This window comes from Mustela nivalis, assembly GCF_964662115.1.
Source record: "Mustela nivalis genome assembly, chromosome: 11".
Taxonomy (NCBI): Eukaryota; Metazoa; Chordata; class Mammalia; order Carnivora; family Mustelidae; genus Mustela; species Mustela nivalis.
The window spans coordinates 22630140-22650570 of record NC_139030.1 but is presented as its reverse complement, the minus strand read 5'-3'; the positions used below and the strand labels follow the sequence as shown (position 1 = coordinate 22650570).

Here is a 20431-nt window from a genome sequence, read left to right as displayed (position 1 = left end):
AAAATCTAGCACAATATGCCATATACATGCATTATGTGAAAATCTAAAATTGGCTCAAGAAGTATATGTTAACTAACTAGAATTTAAATAAGAATTTTTTTTAAAAAGTAGATGATTTCAAAAGAATATAACTGTATAAGAAATTCGAAGGATTTTCAAAAACATACTATTAGACAATATTCGGGCATTAGGTGTTTAAAATTTTAAAGAACTAATTCCTGTATTTTAAAAAAATGGTTTCAGAGAAAAGAAAAATGTGGAAACCTTTCATACGTATTTTTTCAAATAAGCACAGTAAATAAAATATGTTAAATGGGAAGAATGAGAGGTATAACTATCCTGAACCAATTAAAATAATGATAAACTATAATCAAATAGAGTTTAAGAATAAAAGCACATTTGAAAGTTAGAAGCTCTATTTTGAAATAAATATTTATAAAGGACAAACTCTAAAAATTCTATCAGTGATATGAAAAAATATTTGCTAAAACTAGTCATTTCTAAAAACATATTTTTATAAACAGATAGTTACACATAGATTAAAAGAAATTGAGAGAAAATTCTAAAATACAAGAAAAAATGGTTCAAACATGTTACAGTTAAAATCACTGATAAGAGTAAAGTGATTTTTTATTTTATTTTTTTAAGATTTTATTTATTTACTTTTTTTTCCCAAGGGTTTTATTTATTTATTTGACACAAAGAGATCACAAGTGGAGAGGCAGGCAGAGAGACAGAGGGAGAAGCAGGCTCCCTGCTGAGCAGAGAGCCCGATGCAGGGCTAGATCCCAGGATCCTGAGATCACGACCTCAGCTGAAGGCAGGGGCTTAACTCACTGAGCCACCCAGGTGCCCCTAAAGTGTTTTTTTAATTTGATTTATAGCACTACTTAGAAAGTTCTTGCTAATAAAATGTCTAGAAAAATAATAATAAATATAAAAAATAAATAAAAATAATTATTGGCAGATTTTGTGGTTGTATATAGATTATAGTATTATATGATAAGGAAAATCTAAGAATGTAAACTAATAAAAAAAGCCACCAGTAGAATAAGAAATATTAGAAAGTAGGGTAGATATAAGATGTTCATAATAACCAAGTTTAATTAGATCCTAGCACTAACCAGCAGAAATGCATAAGCAGCAGAAATGCACATGGGGAAATAAAACATTAACAGTGATGAAAATTTTGGTTGGAGAGGTCAAAAATAAAAGAAAAAAAAACCATGATCAAATAAAAATATACCTAGAATATGAAATGCAGTCAGTGGAGGAATCTTTATTTAGAATTTAAGAGAAAAGTCATTCTCATAGCATATATAAAGTAAATGCCACATGAATTAGATATCCTCATGTACTTTTTAAGCAATAAAAATATTAGAAATTTTTTAAAAATAATAAATCTGTTAAGTTTTTAAGGAAGAAACAACTTAATTTCATGGCAACTAGAAATTTTTCTATGGTGATAGAGATCATAAATTGCATTAAGATTCAATTGATAGAGATTTGGTTTAAAGATAGAAGACACAACTCTTTCTGGAAATGCTACCAATATGGCATTCAAGGGATTAAAATAAAAGTAAAGAAATTTGTTTTTAAAAGTGCACAAATGATTACGGTGATGATGTTAATGTGAAAGTACAAAGAAAAAAAAATTAAGAAACTAGAAAGCTGAGGTGCTAACTGCCTTAACTGACCTGAGAGTACTAATTTTAAACCAAGAATGGGTAAAGGGGAAATGAATTTGTTCTGGAGAGCCTCAATAGACTAGGAATTTGACGAGCAAGCACATCTGAAAAAGGAAGTGAAATTAGGGTTCAAAACTGGAGTACTCATCAAAAGTCTGTTTTTCAAGTAGTTATCCTAACCTTGTAGGCTCTCCCCACTTAGCATAGTCAGATGCTTACCTTTCTCAACTCTAGCTAAAGACCAGGCTTTTATTGTTTAAAAAAAATAATAAAACACATTATATGTTAACTAACTAGAATTTAAATAAAAATTTGAAAAAAAAACTTGGAGACAGACAAAATTAACTATCTTCAGTCATCCTTTTGCTAAAAACTTTCAACAGAGATTATATGAGCTTATTCAAGCTTCAGTAATCCTTAGTAGAATAAAAGTTTCACATTTAATGCCAATTAAAAAATAAAAATAAAGCTTAAAAGTAAGGTAAAAAGAAAAAGGTAAAAAAGAATTCTCTGCACCAGGGGCACTAGAGACAATTGAGCATAAAGCTAACATTTGGAAAATACAGGGATGAGGTGAAAATTTGCCTGTATAATAAACAATTAGACCTCAAGCCTTTTCTCCTACTTTGTTCTCACGGTATTGTCAACCAGGATTATATGACCCAGATAACATTATCTGAGAACTACAGCCATCCCTAGATTTTGAATAATTTCAGCTATTACTTCCTTAAATATTTTTCTATCCACTTTTTACTCTCCTTCAAATGCTCCATTTAGTTATATTAAATCACTTGTTCATGTTCCTCAGATCACTTCATCTCTACTCTTTTTTTTTAATTTTTTAATTTTTTATTTTTTATAAACATATAATATATTTTTATCCCCAGGGGTACAGGTCTGTGAATTGCCTGGTTTACACACTTCACAACACTCACCAAAGCACATACCCTCCCCAATGTCCATAATCCCACCCTCTCCCCCCTCTACTCTTCTTCTTTTAGTCTTGTTTTGTTTTGTTTTGTTTTAGTGTACTTTTATTACCATGCCTTAAAATTCACTTATCCTTTCTTCTGCAAAATCTAATATGTCTTTACTCCCATTTAGTACATTTTTCATTTTAGACATTATATTTTAGATCTCCAAAAGTTACATGTGGTTTTTTTCAGTATCTTCTATTTCATTTATCATGTCCTTATTTTCCTTTAAGTTCTAGAACATACTTAAAAATTTGTTGCTGTTTTTGGTTCCTTATCTTTAATTTCTATAATCTCTTCTATTTCTGCTTCTGCTAATATTGACTAGTTTTCCTCTACCTTATGGATCACAATTTGTTGTTCTCTCATATGTATTGTAACTGGGTATAAAATATATGCAGAAAAATGCAAATATTGCAGAAACTAAGCTTAATGACTTTTTGCAATGTGAAAACATACGTATAAGCAGACCAGAGCTCAAGAAACAAGTATTACCAGTTCTACCACCTAAGCCTTTATTATTCCAATCTAATCCATATAAACCAATGATATTTCATCATTGCTAGAACTAAAAGTTTTCTGCCCTAATTCTCTTTGAACCAGTCTTATAGTTATGCTGGTTTAATTATTAAGAAGTCAATTAATTTGACACTTTGTATCAGAGTCATGTTTTTAATTTTCTATAATCATACTCCTACAAGGTATAAATAACATGGTTATCTTTTGCTGTCCTTGTGATTAGTCATTATCTCCTAGAAAGATATACAGGAATATTTATGGATGAATGATATGACATGTAGGATATACTTTAAAGTCATTGATTGGAGAACAGATAAGAAGTGGAAGAGAAAAAATTATTATGCATAGATAATTATTGAAACTGTGATCACTGTTGATGCTGAATAATTAACTTATGAGATTCATTATACTATTTTTTGAGAATGTCTATTTAAAAAATCCTTATTTTTTATCTCTATATCTCTAATCTCTAAAATAGAGATATTTTTAAATAGAGATAAAGATAGAGTAGAGGTAGATAGGGAGAGAGACAGAGAGAGATACTAAGAACAATGGAACCCTTATTTTGTATTCTAAATTGGTGATAGTGAGATTCAAAGAAATCACACTGCATAAGAAAGAATAACAAACAAATTAAATTTTAAAAAAGCCAGAGCAGCCCGAAGGCTATCTTTATAGGGTTATCATTTGCTGCTACAGTGCATGAAATGAGGTCCCTTTCTGCAGGGCCTAATGTAATTCTGGAAGTAAAAATGGTTCTAGGTTATATGAAATCTCATTTCATACTAGGGTAAAATACTCCACAAATCTCTGAGTAATCAATTATTGGCTTCTGATAAAGAGCCAATATCAATTTACAAAAACAACCAAGAGTTTGCAGTACAGAATACAGAAAATAATCATTCTTCTCTTCTGGCTTTCAGTTGTGAGTCAAAGAAAAGCACTAGGCAGCTTGAGGGTCGAGACCATTAGACAAGCCCCCAGAGACAAATACAGGTTGTCACCTGCATGTTATGGACTGAGGAGAGATTGATAAAGTGCTTGGAGGTGAATAATGCTAGCAGTATACATTGGGGTACATTGTTTCCCTGGAAACATAACTCTTAGAGTGCTGTTTTACTGCTACAGTACTGAAAATGCTGAGTCACCAATGATAAAATGTCATTGTTGACAGCCTTTACCGGAAATAACATTGAAGCACCATGATGAAAATAAGGATTTTTTTCCCTGTTTTTTAAAGATTCTTTCTTTCTTTCTTTCTTTCTTTCTTTCTTTCTTTCTTTCTTTCTTTCTTTCTTTCTTTTTTGAGAGAGAACACAAGAGCAGGGGGAGGGCCCAAAGGAGAGGGACAAGCAGACTCCCCACTGAGCAGGGAACCCCACATGGGATTCTACCCTAGGACCCCAGATCATGACGTGAGCCAAAGTCAGACCCTTAACCACATGAGCCACCCAGGAGCCTCCAAATTAAGGTTTTTCTTAACCCTCAACTGCTTAATTCTGGAGGACTTAGAAAATTCATCTGCATTTCTCTTTCTTTTTTAAAGAAGCTTCTTCACCTGGAAGAGTAACAGTAGTGTGTGTCTTTTACTAATGTATCCTGCACACAGAGTCAGAGAAAAAAGTATAGAAATAAGATGTCTTTTGGAAGCACAATATTAAGACTATGAAAGAATCCAGATTCAACTGCACTTAACCCCTACATAGTTTCTATGGAAAGTCTTCCTTTGTGATGCTTCTGAAGAGGTTGTCCTTGGTAATAAGGCAAATATTTAGAGCAAATGTTTGGTCATGACGTTGCATGCAGACCACTGGTAAATGAGTGTCCAGTTCCTCCAGTGTAAGGGGCTGCCTGTCTGTTACACTAACTGGCTTCTGATGCATTCAGCTGGAAGTGAAACAAAGTCCAGGTAGGTTTGTTAAACTTAAGTCATCTTTCTGGAGACGTTCTGCAAAAGCTTGCTACTGTAATATATACATCAGTTTGGAAATTCACCTCCAGGACCCTCTTTGCTCTCTCCCATCAACATTATTGTTTAAGAAATTGCTTTGTTGAGCTTCCAAGGAGAGTCACAAATAGAAAATCTATATTACTCGATGGCAAATTTCTGTAAGGATTGGCAGCATACAGGGAGAGAACTATATATTCCTTTAGATATGTCAAGGGCTAAGCAGTTTCTGATTAGAAATTTGAAAACCTCTCTTGAAGAATCTAAGATTCTATGACTAATACTCATCAGCATAATATGAAGAATAAGGATTAAATGGGAAATAATTAAGATTAGGTAAACAAAGGATAAATACTTGGCAATAAACAATGAACTGTCATATAAATGTATTTTTCATATGTGTATACATGCACACTTGTATATATACATATACACATACCTTTAAAGAGTGAACACTATTGCAAACGTTTTTAAATGTATAATTCCATAAGCTTCCTTTCCCATTAAAGCATTCTAAAGAAGTAAGCATACTGGGCTCAAAAAATGAAGAAGATGCGTGTGTGTGTGTGTGTGTGTGTGTGTGTGTGTGTTGTGGGAACATGAAAAAACAAGAAGAGGGGCTCCTGGGTGACTCAGTGGGTTGAGCCTCTGCCTTCAGCTCAGGCCATGATCTCAGGGTCCTGGGATCGAGCCCCACATTGGGCTCTCTGCTCAGCAGGGAACCTGCTTCCCCTTCCTTCTCTGGCTGCCTACTTGTGCTCTCTCTCTCCCTGTCAAATTAATAATTAAAATCTTTAAAAAATAACAAGAACATAAAAATAAGTGAAACACATGGTTTTCCATTTTCTTTAAATTCTGACTTGAACTGTGTTTGTTTTGCTTGATCCATTTATAGTCTCCAGTTCTTGCCAGTACAGTTAGAATGATCTCAACACAATTTTTAATGCCTTGTCTCGTTTGCTCTTTGGTATGGTTTGCAATTTGCAGTCACTTTAAGGTCAGTGACCCATTCATTTGAAGTTATCTTTCTGAGGCCTTATTTTTGGGGACTGCTATCAAATTAGGCATAAGTCATTTTTCAGCAAAAGAGGTGACATTTTATTTCTGTAAGATCATATAATAACCAATTTTGTGTGAAAGAACGGATATTTCCTGTACAACTTAAAAAATATATAACAACCTGTCTTAGGTTTCCCAACCACACTGTACACAAGGCAAGGGGGAGCTTTCATTTGCTTCTTCCTTTTGCTTTTTTTTTTTTTTAAACAAACCTGGATTAAGAATAATCTGTGCTGTCCACTTTATACACATTATCTCTAATCTTTAAATAATCTGGAAAAATAATGATTATTGTCCTTATATTCCTGACGAGAAACCTGTAATTCAGAGGTTTCGGTAACTTGTCCACAGTCCCACAGCCAGCAAGTGTAGTTGGGCATTAGATCACATGCTCTTTTGTGACTCCTTTTCTTTCCCTCACTGGCAAACTATTTAAATGAGGTAGGTTATGGAATTTAGAAGTATGTTCCTTTGCAAATACAACAGTCAGAGTAAACCAGAAAAGGAGACGACAGATCATACTGGTTAGCATATTCTCTAGGACAGGAAACATGGATTCTGTTTTCTTTGTAGTGGTTAGGGGTTATGTATGGATTACATGAGCTTAAGTAGTCGCTGTGATTTTTACCATCTCTTTAGAAGCAGCACGTTACTAATCTGAGACTCAGTTTACTTATCTATACAATGGAAGGGTAGTAGTATCTGTTTTGTAGTGGCATTCTGAAGATTAAGTAGGAAATAAACAGTGCTAAGCACACTGTCTAGCACATGGAAAGCAATGGCAAATATAAGCTAAGTAACCCGTTAATACTGGTGTTGACTCAATATTCAACAAACAGTTGTGATTCAAGTGAGGCTGACAAAAAACATGGCTTGAATGTAATGGCCAACAGCCTTGTGACTCAAAGTGTGTTCCCAAAGAAGCAGAATCAGCATCACCTGGCAGCATTCTAAATGCCAACTCATGGGCCCCACGCAGATGTCCTGAACCAGAATCTCTGCAACAGGGCTGAGCTGCTGTGTGTTAACAGACTTTCCAGATGCTTCTTATGTGTGCTACTGTGAAAGTCACTGACCCAGAGTTTAGGAAGTATACTTAATAATTTTCCATATTGCCTACCTCTTTATTAACAAACATTGTGTGAACTGATAAACACTGCTATCAGTTATTGAATCCTTTGCTATCCACACACGGGATGTACTTATAAAGATGCTGACAACTACGATTCCTTAGGAGCAGCGATGGTTTGTCATATATGTTTGGCCTCAGACTATAGGACGCATACAGAGAATTCGAGACAGTTTTACTTGATTAGTTGGTTTTGCTAAGACTCTTTTAATTGACTGGCAAATCTACTTACTTACTATGTTTAAGCCATATCAAAGCATAAATTTCAGAATACTTTATAGATATGTAAGAGAAACACATTTTTGTCTCAGAAATATCCTTTATTTGTTTTTTGGTCGGGGAGAGGGTGGACTTGTTTACTTGTTTGTTTGGTTATGTGTTTGACTCTGAAAAAGTGCCATGGAAAGAAAAAGATGAAAGAGAAACACAGTGAATTGGTCCTATTAACACTTGTCACACTGCAGACTCTCAAAGGAGAATTCAGTAAGATGGCCAGTATTTAGATCCATAAATCAGAACATGCTATAGAGAACAATTACACAATAATTGTTTAATTTTTCTCAGAAAATGCACACTGAAGTGCTAATTAAACTTCAAGCACAAAGATCCAGATTGCTAACTCCGCTATAATCATGATCATGATCACTGTGAGTACACCTAGGATGTTGGAGCATTATGCTATGATACTGAAATTTATTAAATTTATGTAACATATTTAGGAGATGGGGAAAAATAATCAGGTATGAGCTCTGATTACCATTTTTTTAAAGTCTTTATTTACACTTGAGAGCAGCATGGCATATGAAAAAGAACTAAGCCATTGTGGTTGAAAAGACCTGAGTGACTGTGGATAAATGTCCATCATCACAGCACAGTGTTAGGAAATTCCAGCACAGTGCTTATTACATAAGATGTGCTCAATGAAAGTTATTACTGTTGTCACAGCTATGATGATGATAATGATGATGATGATGATGATGATAATGTAACTTTGCAGGTGCATAAGCATTTGACAGACCAACCCTCTCACTTCATGCTGACAAGTAAGGAACTGCTTATGTCATCTTTCAGACATATGAAAGGAGGCTGAAAGGGTTTCTCTATCTCCAATTTCTAAATGCTCCAAAAATAGTGTAATTATGTCTGGAAAAGTCAATCTTAAAGGGAATTGCCTCTTAGAAACCCAAAGAAATAAACACAGAATGCCAGACCATCACAACATCATATAAAATGCTCCTAAACCAGACCTTTTAGCTCAGTGGCCAGAATCCTTGACTTAGAAGTGCAACATTTTCATTGTAAAGTGTTTATAGCTTAATGGAGTTTACTATGAGCAAATTAGAAACAAAGCAGAGTGAGTAAGATCATGACCTCTACATTTAATTTAACTTACTCAGATTGCTAATTCTGCAAGTCGATTAATAAAGAATGTATGCTGCTATATTTTTGAAGGTATAGTCATATTATAATCATACAGACAACTAACTTGCTTTATTCTTAAAATAAATGCTGCATCTTTAACCCACTGAGCCACCCAGGCACCCCTAAATGCTGCATCTTAAAGAAAGAAAAGTATGGGTCTAAATCCACTTTCATTCATCCAAGTTTAGGAAGCCAAGGACATAAGAACAAAGGCTTTGGCTTCATCAGATAGTCTAAAGTTTAGCCCAGCTTCATCACTTACTCAGTGCAAGCTATTTAGCCTTCCTGAGAATCAGTTTCTCCATTTGTACAATGGGACTGATAATAGTATGTACTTAGTAGGATTGTTATGGGGACTAAAGAGAATAATTTTAAATGTGCCTTGCACACAATAAGTGCTCAATAAATGTTAACTTTCATTGTACTTAAGTTACACGTAAAATAAGTAGGACCAACATTCCATTCCTTCAAATTACCCTTAATTAATAACTCTTCTTCTTAATATTGTGTTGTCCTAGACCCAAAAACAACTTAAAAAAGAAAAAATAGTAACAAAGGGAAATCTCTTTCAGGAATAGAATTATGGAAATGTCAAAGATAAGGTTGCAAAGATTAACAATGAATCAATCATTCAAAACAGCAAATGCAGGATATTAATTGATTTCAAAAATATTTTCCATTTTATACAAAGATTTTATACAACCTTCCCACAAATTATATTACCACTGTAAACCTAAGTCTCCCTTCCTAATGTTTGGAGCCATATAACATATTCCTTATCCTCATTTTCTTTTTTTAGCTCTGTAAGCCAAAATACAAGTCTAAAGTATCAGAGTTTAGCTTCAGAGAATATTAAGTGGAACCATTCTATTTCAGGAATATTTATTTTCCCATAGTCACGTTATGTTTCCATTAAAAAAAAAAAGGCAAATGCTTTAGACTTTTAGAAAGGGTGTTCTGTGTGTGGGTGTGTTTCTTGGTTTTTTGGGGCTTTTTTTTTCGGTCAGCTTTGGAAGAAGAACACGACAAAAGAACACCTCATCTTTGGGAAAACAGAAAAGGCAAAAACAGATCATCACGAACAGAAACAAAATTACACAGTAGAGCTGAGCTACTAAGATATAATTGATTCTGCCAGGATAAAAATGGAACAGAACCAAGAGATTATAATGAGAATCATTTTGGTACTAAAGAAGACCCCTTTAACAATGGGTGTGCATTCAAATCCTAGTTTGATCATTACAGGCTCATTTTCCTTGTTCGTGTTCCCATGATAAAGGCCTTAAGAGAAGCACTGGCATTTTAAATTGCTCAGTCTCACTTGCTTAATTTTTTTTCCCCTCCTTCTTAGGTAAAATTATGTTCTTATGTTATTAGAAGAATGTTTTGGAGAACAAGAACTGTGACTGTATAGTGGCCAATACTGAAGGATTAGGGTACTGATAGGGGAAGAGGAATTACCTGTGGGCATTTGCTCCAAGATCCCCACTCAGACATGACACATTCACTGGGACACAGAAGAGAGCAGGACTGGGTTTCTGGGGGAATTTCATCCTGGCTGCATAGCCTATTATCCACAGCTCCCCCTTCACTATCAGCAGCATTCACACATCTGCAAGGCAAGATCAAGGTTAAAACAGTGGAGATGTAAAACAGTGGAGAGTAAATATAGAGTAGTTATGATATGCCATATTTACTTACCAAAGAAAATTAAATGTAAAATAAGACTGGCAGAGAAATCAAGGGGAAAAAAATTCCTTCTTCAGCCAGTTGACCTTTATTGAGTGATAACCTTTCAGTCAGCAGAGCAAGAGAGAACAACGGGAAGACGAGAGTCCACTGGCATTCTTAAAGAACTCTCCATGTCAAGAGACCTACGCTATTTTTACCAGCACAGAGTGAATTTTCTTTTTACTGTAACAAATCTTGAAAGCTCTTCTTCTCTGAATGAGTTCATCACTTTGTAACAGTGAGAGCCTTCCTAGTTCCTGTGACTCTCTTAGACCTTTCCTACACTTGTATCTCACTTCATCCAAACTTCCCTAATCTCTGTCCAACACATTTAAGGTCATGGCCAAGGAATGTGAAACATAATTGAACATGTCTTTCTTTCAGGTATTTTCTGCATTTTCAGTATGGAATTTTGGTATCGCAAACCAAAGGGCAATATGTAAGCATTTTCATGTGGCACTTGAACACAAGGTATACAGACACTTGGCCTAATCGGTATTGGCCTTTGAGATAAGTGCTGGCTAAGGCAAGATAAATAATCATGCTATTGATTCAATCAAATCAAAACTAAAAGTGTTAAGACCACTATATATCCATCAGAATGGCTTCAGTAAAAAAAATATATATATATATGGAAAATATCAAGGGTCGGCAAGTACATGCAGCAACTATAACTCTTCTTACTCCACTGGTTGGAGCATAAACTCTTTGGAAAACTAGTTGGCAGTATCTACTAAATGGCAACATATATGTAACACATGACCCTAAAATTCTATGCCCATTTACATACACAAAAGAAATGTGCAACAAAAAAGAAAAAAAAAATGAAAGAAAATATTCGTATCAGCACTATCTGTAATCATCCAAACCAGAAACAGTCCAAATACTCAACAGTGTCAACAGATAAATATATTGTGGTAAATGGTGGGAATTTATGAACTATTGTGACATGGTAAAACATGAGTGACATTCAAAAATTCAATGCTATACAAAAGAAGCTAGACACAAAAGAATACACTGTATGATCTCATTCATAGAAAGAAATAGGCAATATTCATCCTGCTGTCAGAAGTCAGAACAGTGGTTACCTTTGGGGAATAGTTACTTACTACTAGGGGCTTAAGGTAGCCCTGGTAATATTTTGTTTCTTGGCCTCTGAGGTGGTTACACACCTGTGTCCCTGTTGTGAAAATTAAGTTAACCATACTCTATGAGTGGGTATTTCTCTATATTTATATTAAATCTCAATTAGAATTTTATGTTTGAATTATCTTAAAAAAATGTTTAAGAAAGACTAGCTACATGCAAGCCTCTTTTTCTAGGTGTGGGATACAAGCTTAGTATTTGTTAATAATGACTCATTCAGTAAATGATTCATTCAGTAAATATTTTTGAGGACCGACTCTGTACCAGGCCCTTGCCTAGTTGCTGGGGTACACACCAAAAAAAAGAAAAAAAGAGGGAAGATCCCTATTGTTATGACACTTTTCTTCTAGTGATAAATAATCGAAGTGAAGGTGAAAATGACAATGACAATGAGATAAATGATGCCATTTGCTGATCTGATCACTTGAAACAGGAAGCCACAGCCAAGGAGTAAGCATTTTAAGACAGATATGATGGAGAGCTATTGGTGTCCCCCAAATCATGCTAAGCTAGAATGAAATATCCTATACATTATGAGTTTCTTTTATACATACATCTTTTATACATTTTTTTTTAAATTCAGGAAAATTGAAGAGTAATCTATTACCTTGTACAAAACAAAGTAACCTTTATGAGCTTGACTTGGTAAAGTAATGAAAACCTGTACATTGTATAAACAAGGTTAACAAAAATGCTAGAAGATGTTAAGTAATGTTTTCTAATGTAAGAAGGCATGGTACAGAATCATCTATGGACTTTAATTTATTTTGTGGTAATCATCAATAGTGGAAGGAGGGACCACAAAATAGCTTATGTGTCTTCTTCCGGACAAACTTAAAAGCTGGAAATTGCTTTCCTTCTTGCCTGCACACTCTCTGTTGATGTTCTTTTATTATTTCCCTCAGAAAGAAGACATAGACTTCTGGACAATGGTGTCCAGCTGAATGTACGCACCAGTCTTTGTTCACTCTTAATAAGCCACAAAAACAATCGTAAAGTCATTTGTTACAAAATAACCAAAAATCCACAAAGAAAACTCAAAAACTCAAGGTGGGGGGAAAGACATTACCTTACAAGGACAAAGAACAAAGACAACAGATGGGAAATAGAAAAGCTGAAATACCAACACTCAAGGAAAAACAAAGAACGCAACTCCATTCATACCACAGAAAACATAAAAAATTCAGGAGCTTGTGTCACCAAGTACTTCTGGAAATGTGGATAAAAGTGATGCTGAAAAATTGGAAGATGTACTGAAAGTATGTTGAAGAGGTACCTGGGCCCTCAGATCTCCCATAATCCACAGGGCTAGGTGACGGCCCCTCCCTCAACCCCCCCCCCCCACAGGTAACTGAATGTTTATTATTTGGAGAGGGTCATAAAAATAGTCAGTCTTTGGCCTAGAGAACATAGCTCACTTAGGGATGAGAACATTATACTGAAAACAAGGGTTTACATACAAGTTAACACACTGGAAGGACTACCACAAACCTAGTGGTTTAAAGAACAAAAACTATATTACAATTCTGTAGTATAGAAATCCAACACGGATCCCACTAAGGTAACATCAGTGCCTTGGTAGAGCTGGATTTCCTTCTGGGGGCTCTAGAGGAGAGACTACTTCCTTACCTTTTTCCATATTCCAGGGGCCATCCTCATTCCCTGGGCATGGCCTCTTTCTCCATCTTCAAAGCCATCAGACTTGCATCTCTCTGTGCCTTGCATCTCTGGTCGCATTTTCCTTTTTCTCTCCCATTTCCCCTTTCACATTTAAGAACACTTGCAAATGAAGTGTCCCTGTCCAGACAATCCAGGTATATCTTCCAGGCTCAAAATCCTAATCTAATTACATCAGCAAAGTTCCTCTTACTATAAAAGGTAACAGATTCACAGATTTCAGGGATTAGAATGTGGATGTCTTTGAGGGGGGCACAATTCTGTCTACCACATCAACAACCTTCTTTCATTAGGTTCCCAAAACACGGGCTGTTAGTATTATCTATTTCACGCTTGATTTATGAAAAGACTTTTCTGAGGGTTCTGATAAGCCTAAGAGTAAAGACTTGAAAAGACTGAAACTGAAGGTATCCCCAAACAAAAATGCCCCTGCAGTTACATATCCTGGATCATCAATTTCCATCCCCATCTTCCTTCAACTGTCACCTCATTTCTACTGAAAACTCAGTACAGAACTGTTTTGAAGCATATTTGCTATTCCCACGCCTTCCCCCTACTTCCTTCATGACTGTCTCTTGAATTTCATTTAATCACACTTTTAGTACATTCCAGAGAAACCTCTTATCTGGATCATTAACAGACTCCCCTCATTGCCAAACTCAATGGTCAACTGTCATCTTAATAAACTTCTGAGAGCCTTTTGAAACAACTGATGACTATCTTTTTCTTGAAAAACCCTCTTGCCTTCCCAATTTCTTGCTTTTCCTCATTCTCCAACAGCTCTTGCTCAGTCTCATTTATAAAGCCCTCTCTTTGCTATCATCCATGAATATTGGAGTTCCTCAGGGCTCAATTTCTTATGTCTTTTCTTATCAATATATACCAAATGAATAAGCTGTTGATGACCAAATTTATACCACCGTCTCTCTCTGAACTCCAGTCTCTTGTCACAGTTGGAAGGCAAATTTTATGTGTTCAAAAGCTAGCTTTTGATTTTCCTCTCAAACTTGCTTCTAATATTCCTCATCTCAACAAATGGCACCGTCATCCCTGTGATTGTTAGACACTGAAACCTAGCGGTCATCTTTGATGCTTTTCTTTCTTCCATGTTCTACAATCACTTTATAAATAAATCCTACAGTCTGTGCCTTCCAAATATAGTCCAAATGTGACCTTGTCAGCACCTTCATTATTACCAAACCCAGTCCAATCATCGTCTCCCACCTGGAATTTTGGAATGTCTTTGAAACCTTCATCCCTGCTTCCATTTATATACCCCCAAATACCTTCTCTACATCCAACAAGGTCCTTTCAAATTTAAATTAAGACCTTGTCATTTCCTCTGTCTCAAACCTTTCATGGCTTCAAGTCGCAGTTAGAAAAAAATCCTTTTGCCTTGTTTTAGAAGATTGTGTGATTTGAGTCCCAGCATCAGCTATACAGAACAGTTTGTTATTCATCTTGTTATAAAAAGCCAAGAAGATTTCTGCTTTGGATACTCTTTCTTCCTGGGATTTCTTTCAGTACCTCTTTATATTCATTCAGGTCTCTCATGTTATTCTCTGCTTGGATATTTTCCTGGCCAACCTTTCCAGTCTTCTCCATAAATCCAACCCAATTTTATTCTTTTTTTGGCATTTCAAGCAAAGGCATTCCATTACATTCATGTGTTTATCTTTTTCTCTGCCACTATAAGTTATTTAAGGATAGAAACTTCTTTTGTTCACTTTTTTAATCCCCAGCACCTAGACTGCCTGATACATAGAATATTTTTTTTGAATTAATAAGTTATTGCAATCCGGGGCGCCTGGGTGGCTCAGTGGGTTAAAGCCTCTGCCTTCAGCTCAGGTCATGGTCCCAGGGTCCTGGGATGGAGCCCCGCATCAGGCTCAGCGGGGAGCCTGCTTCCTCCTCTCTCTCTGCCTGCCTCTCTGCCTACTTGTGATCTCTGTCTGTCGAATAAATAAATAAAATCTTTAAAAAAAATAATAAGTTATTGCAATCCGAGATGAATCATAAGAATGTCTTCCAGTTTTGAAGTTTCAAGAAAGAGAAGGACAAGCTATTTTGTTCATTACAACAGTGTCTTATTAAGACCAATAATGGTTTGGAATGTAAAATACCTAGAAAAATCTACTTCACATATTTAAATGTGATCATACACACAAAGCTGCCACAACAAAATATCACAGAGTAGGTGCCTTAAACAATAGAAAATTATTGAGGCTCCACGTCTTGAGATCAAGGTGCTGGAAGGGTTGGTTTCTGCTGAGACCTCTCTCCTTGGCATGTGGATGGCTAATGAATGGTGTCTTTATTTTTCATTTTCTTGTTTAAATTCAGTTAGCCAACATATAGTACATCATTAGTTTCAAGTGTAATGTTCAGTAATTCATCAGGTGCATATAATACCCAGTGCTCATTACATCACATGCCCTCCTTAATGTCCAGTCACACCATGCCCCCACCCACCTTTCCTCCAGCAACCCTTTATTTGTTTCCTATAGTTAAGAGTCTCTCATAGGTTTTCTCCTTCTCTAATGACTTCCCATTCAGTTTTTCCTCCTTTCCCCAATGGTCCTCTGTGACCTTTCTTATATTGCACATGAGTGAGACCAATTATCTTTCTCTGATTGACTTATTTCACTCAGCATAATACACTCCACTTCCATCCACATTGATGTAAATGGCAAGTATTCATCCTTTCTGATGGCTGAGTAATATTCCATTGTGTTTGTGTATGTGTACACACACACACACACACACACACACACTCCCCACATCTTTATCCACTCATCTGTTGATTGACATCTCAGCTCTTTCCCCAGTTTGGCTACTATGGACATGGCCTCAATGAACATTGAACAGCAGGTACCCCTTTGGATCACTGCATTTGTGTCTTTGGGGTAACAATCTAGTAGAGCAATTGCTGGATTATAGGGTAGCTTTATTTTTAACTTCTTGAGGAACCTCCACACAGTTTTTCAGAGTGGGTATACCAGTTTGCATTCCCACATGCAGAGTAAGAGGGTTCCCCTTTCTCCGCATCCTTGGCAACATTTGTTGTTTCCTGACTTGTTAATTTTAGCCATTCTGACTGGAGTGGGGTGGTATCATTGTGGTTCATATTTGTATTTCCCGGATGCTGAGAGATGTAGAACATTTTTTTATGTGTCTGTTGGCCATCTGGATGTCTTCTTTGGAGAAATGTCTGCTCATGTCTTCTGCCCATTTCTTGACTGGATTATTTGTTTTTTTGGGTGTTGAGTTCAATAAATTATTTATAGATCTCAGATACCAACCCTTTATCTGACAGGTCATTTGCATATCTCTTCTCCCATTTTGTAGGTTGCCTTTTACTTTTGTTGACTGTTTCCTTTGCTGTGAAGAAGTTTTTTGTCTTAAAGTCCCAACAATTCATTTTTGCTTTTGTTTCCCTTGCCTTTAGAGACATATTAGCAAGAAGGTGCTGCAGCCGAGGTCGAAGAGGTTACTACCTCTGTTTTCCTCTAGGATTTTGGTGGATTCCTGTCTCATATTTAGGTCTTACATCCATTTGGAGTTTATCTTTGTGTATAATGTAAGAAACTTGTCCAGTTTCATTCTTCTACATGTGGCTGTACAATTTTCCCAGCACCATTTATTAAAAAGAGACTATCCATTTTCCACTGGATATTCTTTCCTGCTTTGTCAAAGATTAGTTGGCCATAGAGTTGAGGGTCCATTTCTGGACTCTCTGTTCTGTTCCATGATCCATGTGTTTGTTTTTGTGCCAGTACCATACTGTCTTGATGATTACACTTCCTGTGTCTTTACATGCTCTTCCCTCTTTGTGTGTCCTAATCTCTTTTTTAAGGACACTAATCGATTGGATTAGGGCCCATCCCAAAGACCTCATTAACATTAATTACCTCTTTACAAAGAGCCTATCTCCAAATACAGTCTTATTTTGAGGTACTGAAGACTAGGACTATAATACGTAGATTTTTGGGGAACACAATTTACCTCATAACAGAGTGATATTCAATAGCTGTATTATTTGTATTATATCAAGCTCTGTAAATCTGAGCTACGTATGGCTTAAAGGCCTTCTTATTTAAGTATGTTTTTCCTCAATCAGCCTGCCATAATTCTGTCGGTAGCAATTTATTCTCTTAAAGCTTTCCTTTCTCTCCTGAGATTTTGCTGAGTACTGCTAAGAAGTCCTGGCAAGGATGAGAGTGGGAGTTATCACAGCTCACCCTCTTGTTAATTGATAATCTAGGTTGATTAGTCATTTCCCAAAACCATGAGAATAAGACGCAGGAGACATAGACTTTGAAGAGAAAAAGGTCTATGACAGCATGAGCCCAGTAGTCCTCAGAGGAAAGAGGAATGAACAAAGTGACAGAAAGACAGCTTGTCTGTCAGCCATTTGCTTGGGTTGATGCTAGTTTCACCAAGAGCTACTTCTTCCAACATGTCTACCAGTGATTTTACAACACTGAGACTAAGTCTTGGAAATGATGTGTATGTACCAAATTACAGAATAAAATAAATTCACTGATATTGAATAACAACCAACATATATAAGTAGGCTCTGACTTAAACGACTTCAATCTAACAGTTAACTGAACAGGGAGTTATAGGATTTGAGAACTGTCTGTCCATTTGAAATAGAGCTTCCTAAATCCCACAAAATTATACACTGTGCTCATGCAATTGAATAGTCGACTAAACTATATTTTCTTCTTGATTTTACATACTAACCATTGTTTATCATTAATATTTTAGTTTTCACTTATTCAGGCTAACATTTATCACCAGTAACCTTAATTGATAAAGAAATTCATTCTTTCCAAATCATTTTTAAAGAGGCCATTTAGACAAACTCGGACCAAGTGTTTCTTTTGCTTATTACTGCTATATTTGCAAAACAAAAAACTTTAAATAAGATCCTTCCATAAATAACCCAGAATTCACTAAACTCTGTCAGAGGTGTGCTCCTTTTATATTAAAACTCATCACTAAGGTTCATAAGTATTCTCAGACTGTAGTTTCCAAGACCAGCTGTGAGGGTTTAAATTGACCTTTCAACATACTGACATTCAAAATTAAGACAATGTCCATCAACTACACTACCCACAGAGCAAAAAAGAGACATGATATCACAGCCACAATCTCCAGATTTGTTAACAGTTATGGCTATGCATCAGTTTGAATCAGTGAAGGGATACCAGCCTGCTCCATGCAGTTAGCTTTCCCACTGAAGTCATTTACGGGGAATGGCAGAGATTGTGACTCGACTGCAGAGGATCCCACTGTTCACGGGGCAGTTAAGGCACCTATACTTCAAAAGATGCTTAATGATTAGCAGAAGACAGAGTATGCAGTATGAAAATCAGGGTGCACTTGGATAAACAACACTCTGGTTTTTTATAAAAATGTGTAAGTTCCACTGCCCCATTTCCCAAATGTCTCCATTTCCACACACCTGATTTTCCTAGATTGCGTTCCTCCTCCACAGCGTAGAGACCTCAGCTCATTGTGGATTTTGCATGGAGACCAGTGTTCTACCACCCACGAATACTGATTGCATTCACTGTAGCAAGGGACTGCCTCATGCACCTGTCAAGAAGAGGAAATGAAAAGAAAAAAATTATATGGAACTATCCAAGTTATATAAAAAGAGCCTATCTTTTAGAAATGCTGCTGAACATAGCCCAAGAACTCTACTCTGGCTAAAACAGCCAAATTACACTCCCCAAAAGCAAGATGTATTTGGCTTCTCTGAAATTACTGACTTGCCTAAAGAAACATACAGGGGAAATCAACTAAGACATGATGGTATGCCTTCATGGAGGAGAACAAAAGACAGTCATTTCCTACCACTGAGAAGAGGAATTCTATTACTGTTTCATTTCCTCAAAGGCCTCACACAGCCATCTATTAGATGGTCCAGCTCTCAATTATATGGCATACTGTATTCTCAGATGTACTTTGAGATGTCAATTGAAATAAATATATGTAAAGAAAATTTACTCTTGAATATAAGAGGTCCTTAGAATGCATAAGAAAAGTGGTATTATTTGCACCAGAAATTTCTTTCTATACCCCCAAATGATCAATGCTAACAGGCAATCATTTAGCCTCCCGGGTATTGTGGCTTCATATGAATTTAGCTATTTGTAGGATGTTTTCAGAGCACAGCTATAACACACACACACACACACACACACACACACACACACAAGACAAACACTGCTAGAGTGTTAGAAGCGAGGCATGATTGATTACTGACTGTAAATATTTACAATTTTATGGTAAAACCAATGATTACAGTAAATGAATTCTTAGGTTACTTCCTATGTACTTGTTGGGGATGATTTTTTTCACCTGGAATTGTATCCCATTGGGTACTCAATTGAGTTTGCCTCCCTTTTAAAAACTGAATTTAAAATGCATTACTCAATAAAGAGCACAGCCCTCTCCCTCAGTAAGAAAATGTTTCATTGCGTGATAGGTTACTCTAGACCACAAAGATGACTCTAATATAGCCTACTGATGAAGATTGATTCAAACTATTACTAAAATAGTTAATTAATGCTTTTCCTTTTAAATAAGAACTTATACTCGAGTTCTTTTCTCCCACTGCCTTTCTAATTCCAAAAAATTGTAAATGATGACTAGGCAGTGCTATCCAAACAGAACCATTACTTGCGAGTTTCCACTAAATGCGAGGGAAAGCACTATGTAATGGGATAATCAGAAAACAAGATTGGAGCACTGTCAGCATGTTAGATGGAAATCAAATGAGAAAAGGTTATTTGTGACACTACATCTTAGGAATCACAAATAATGTCAGAAACTATTTTTAACTGTGTGGTTCTATATGGCTCTCTCATGTAGAGCACACAAGGAAAAGGAAAAACCACAAAGTGAAAAATATGTGAGGGCAAAATGAAAGGAGATGGGAAAATAGAACTAGAAATGGGTGCAGGAGAGTAAGGAATTAAGTAATAAAAGAAGCACATTTCATGCTGTGAATGCTGCCAAGAATGGAATGAAAGGTTTGGAAGCAGAACCTACATTAGAATAAGGAGGTAATAACTTGTAAGGGAGAAAAGTCTGCCTGACTCCTAGCATGGTAGAGGTAAGA

At 35.9% G+C, this 20431-nt stretch overlaps 1 protein-coding gene across 2 annotated transcripts in view; it reads right to left on the bottom strand.

Annotated features, from left to right (window-relative positions):
• Positions 1 to 20431, bottom strand: part of THSD7B (thrombospondin type 1 domain containing 7B) — an 824611-nt gene that overhangs the window by 87790 nt on the left and 716390 nt on the right. For both annotated transcript variants that reach the window (XM_082689340.1, XM_082689339.1), the window contains exons 16-17: positions 18767 to 18900; positions 10201 to 10351 (exon numbers count right to left, since the gene is read on the bottom strand). In XM_082689340.1, coding sequence (XP_082545466.1) covers positions 10201 to 10351; positions 18767 to 18900 — 285 coding nt within the window. The remainder of the gene's footprint in view (positions 1 to 10200; positions 10352 to 18766; positions 18901 to 20431) is intronic.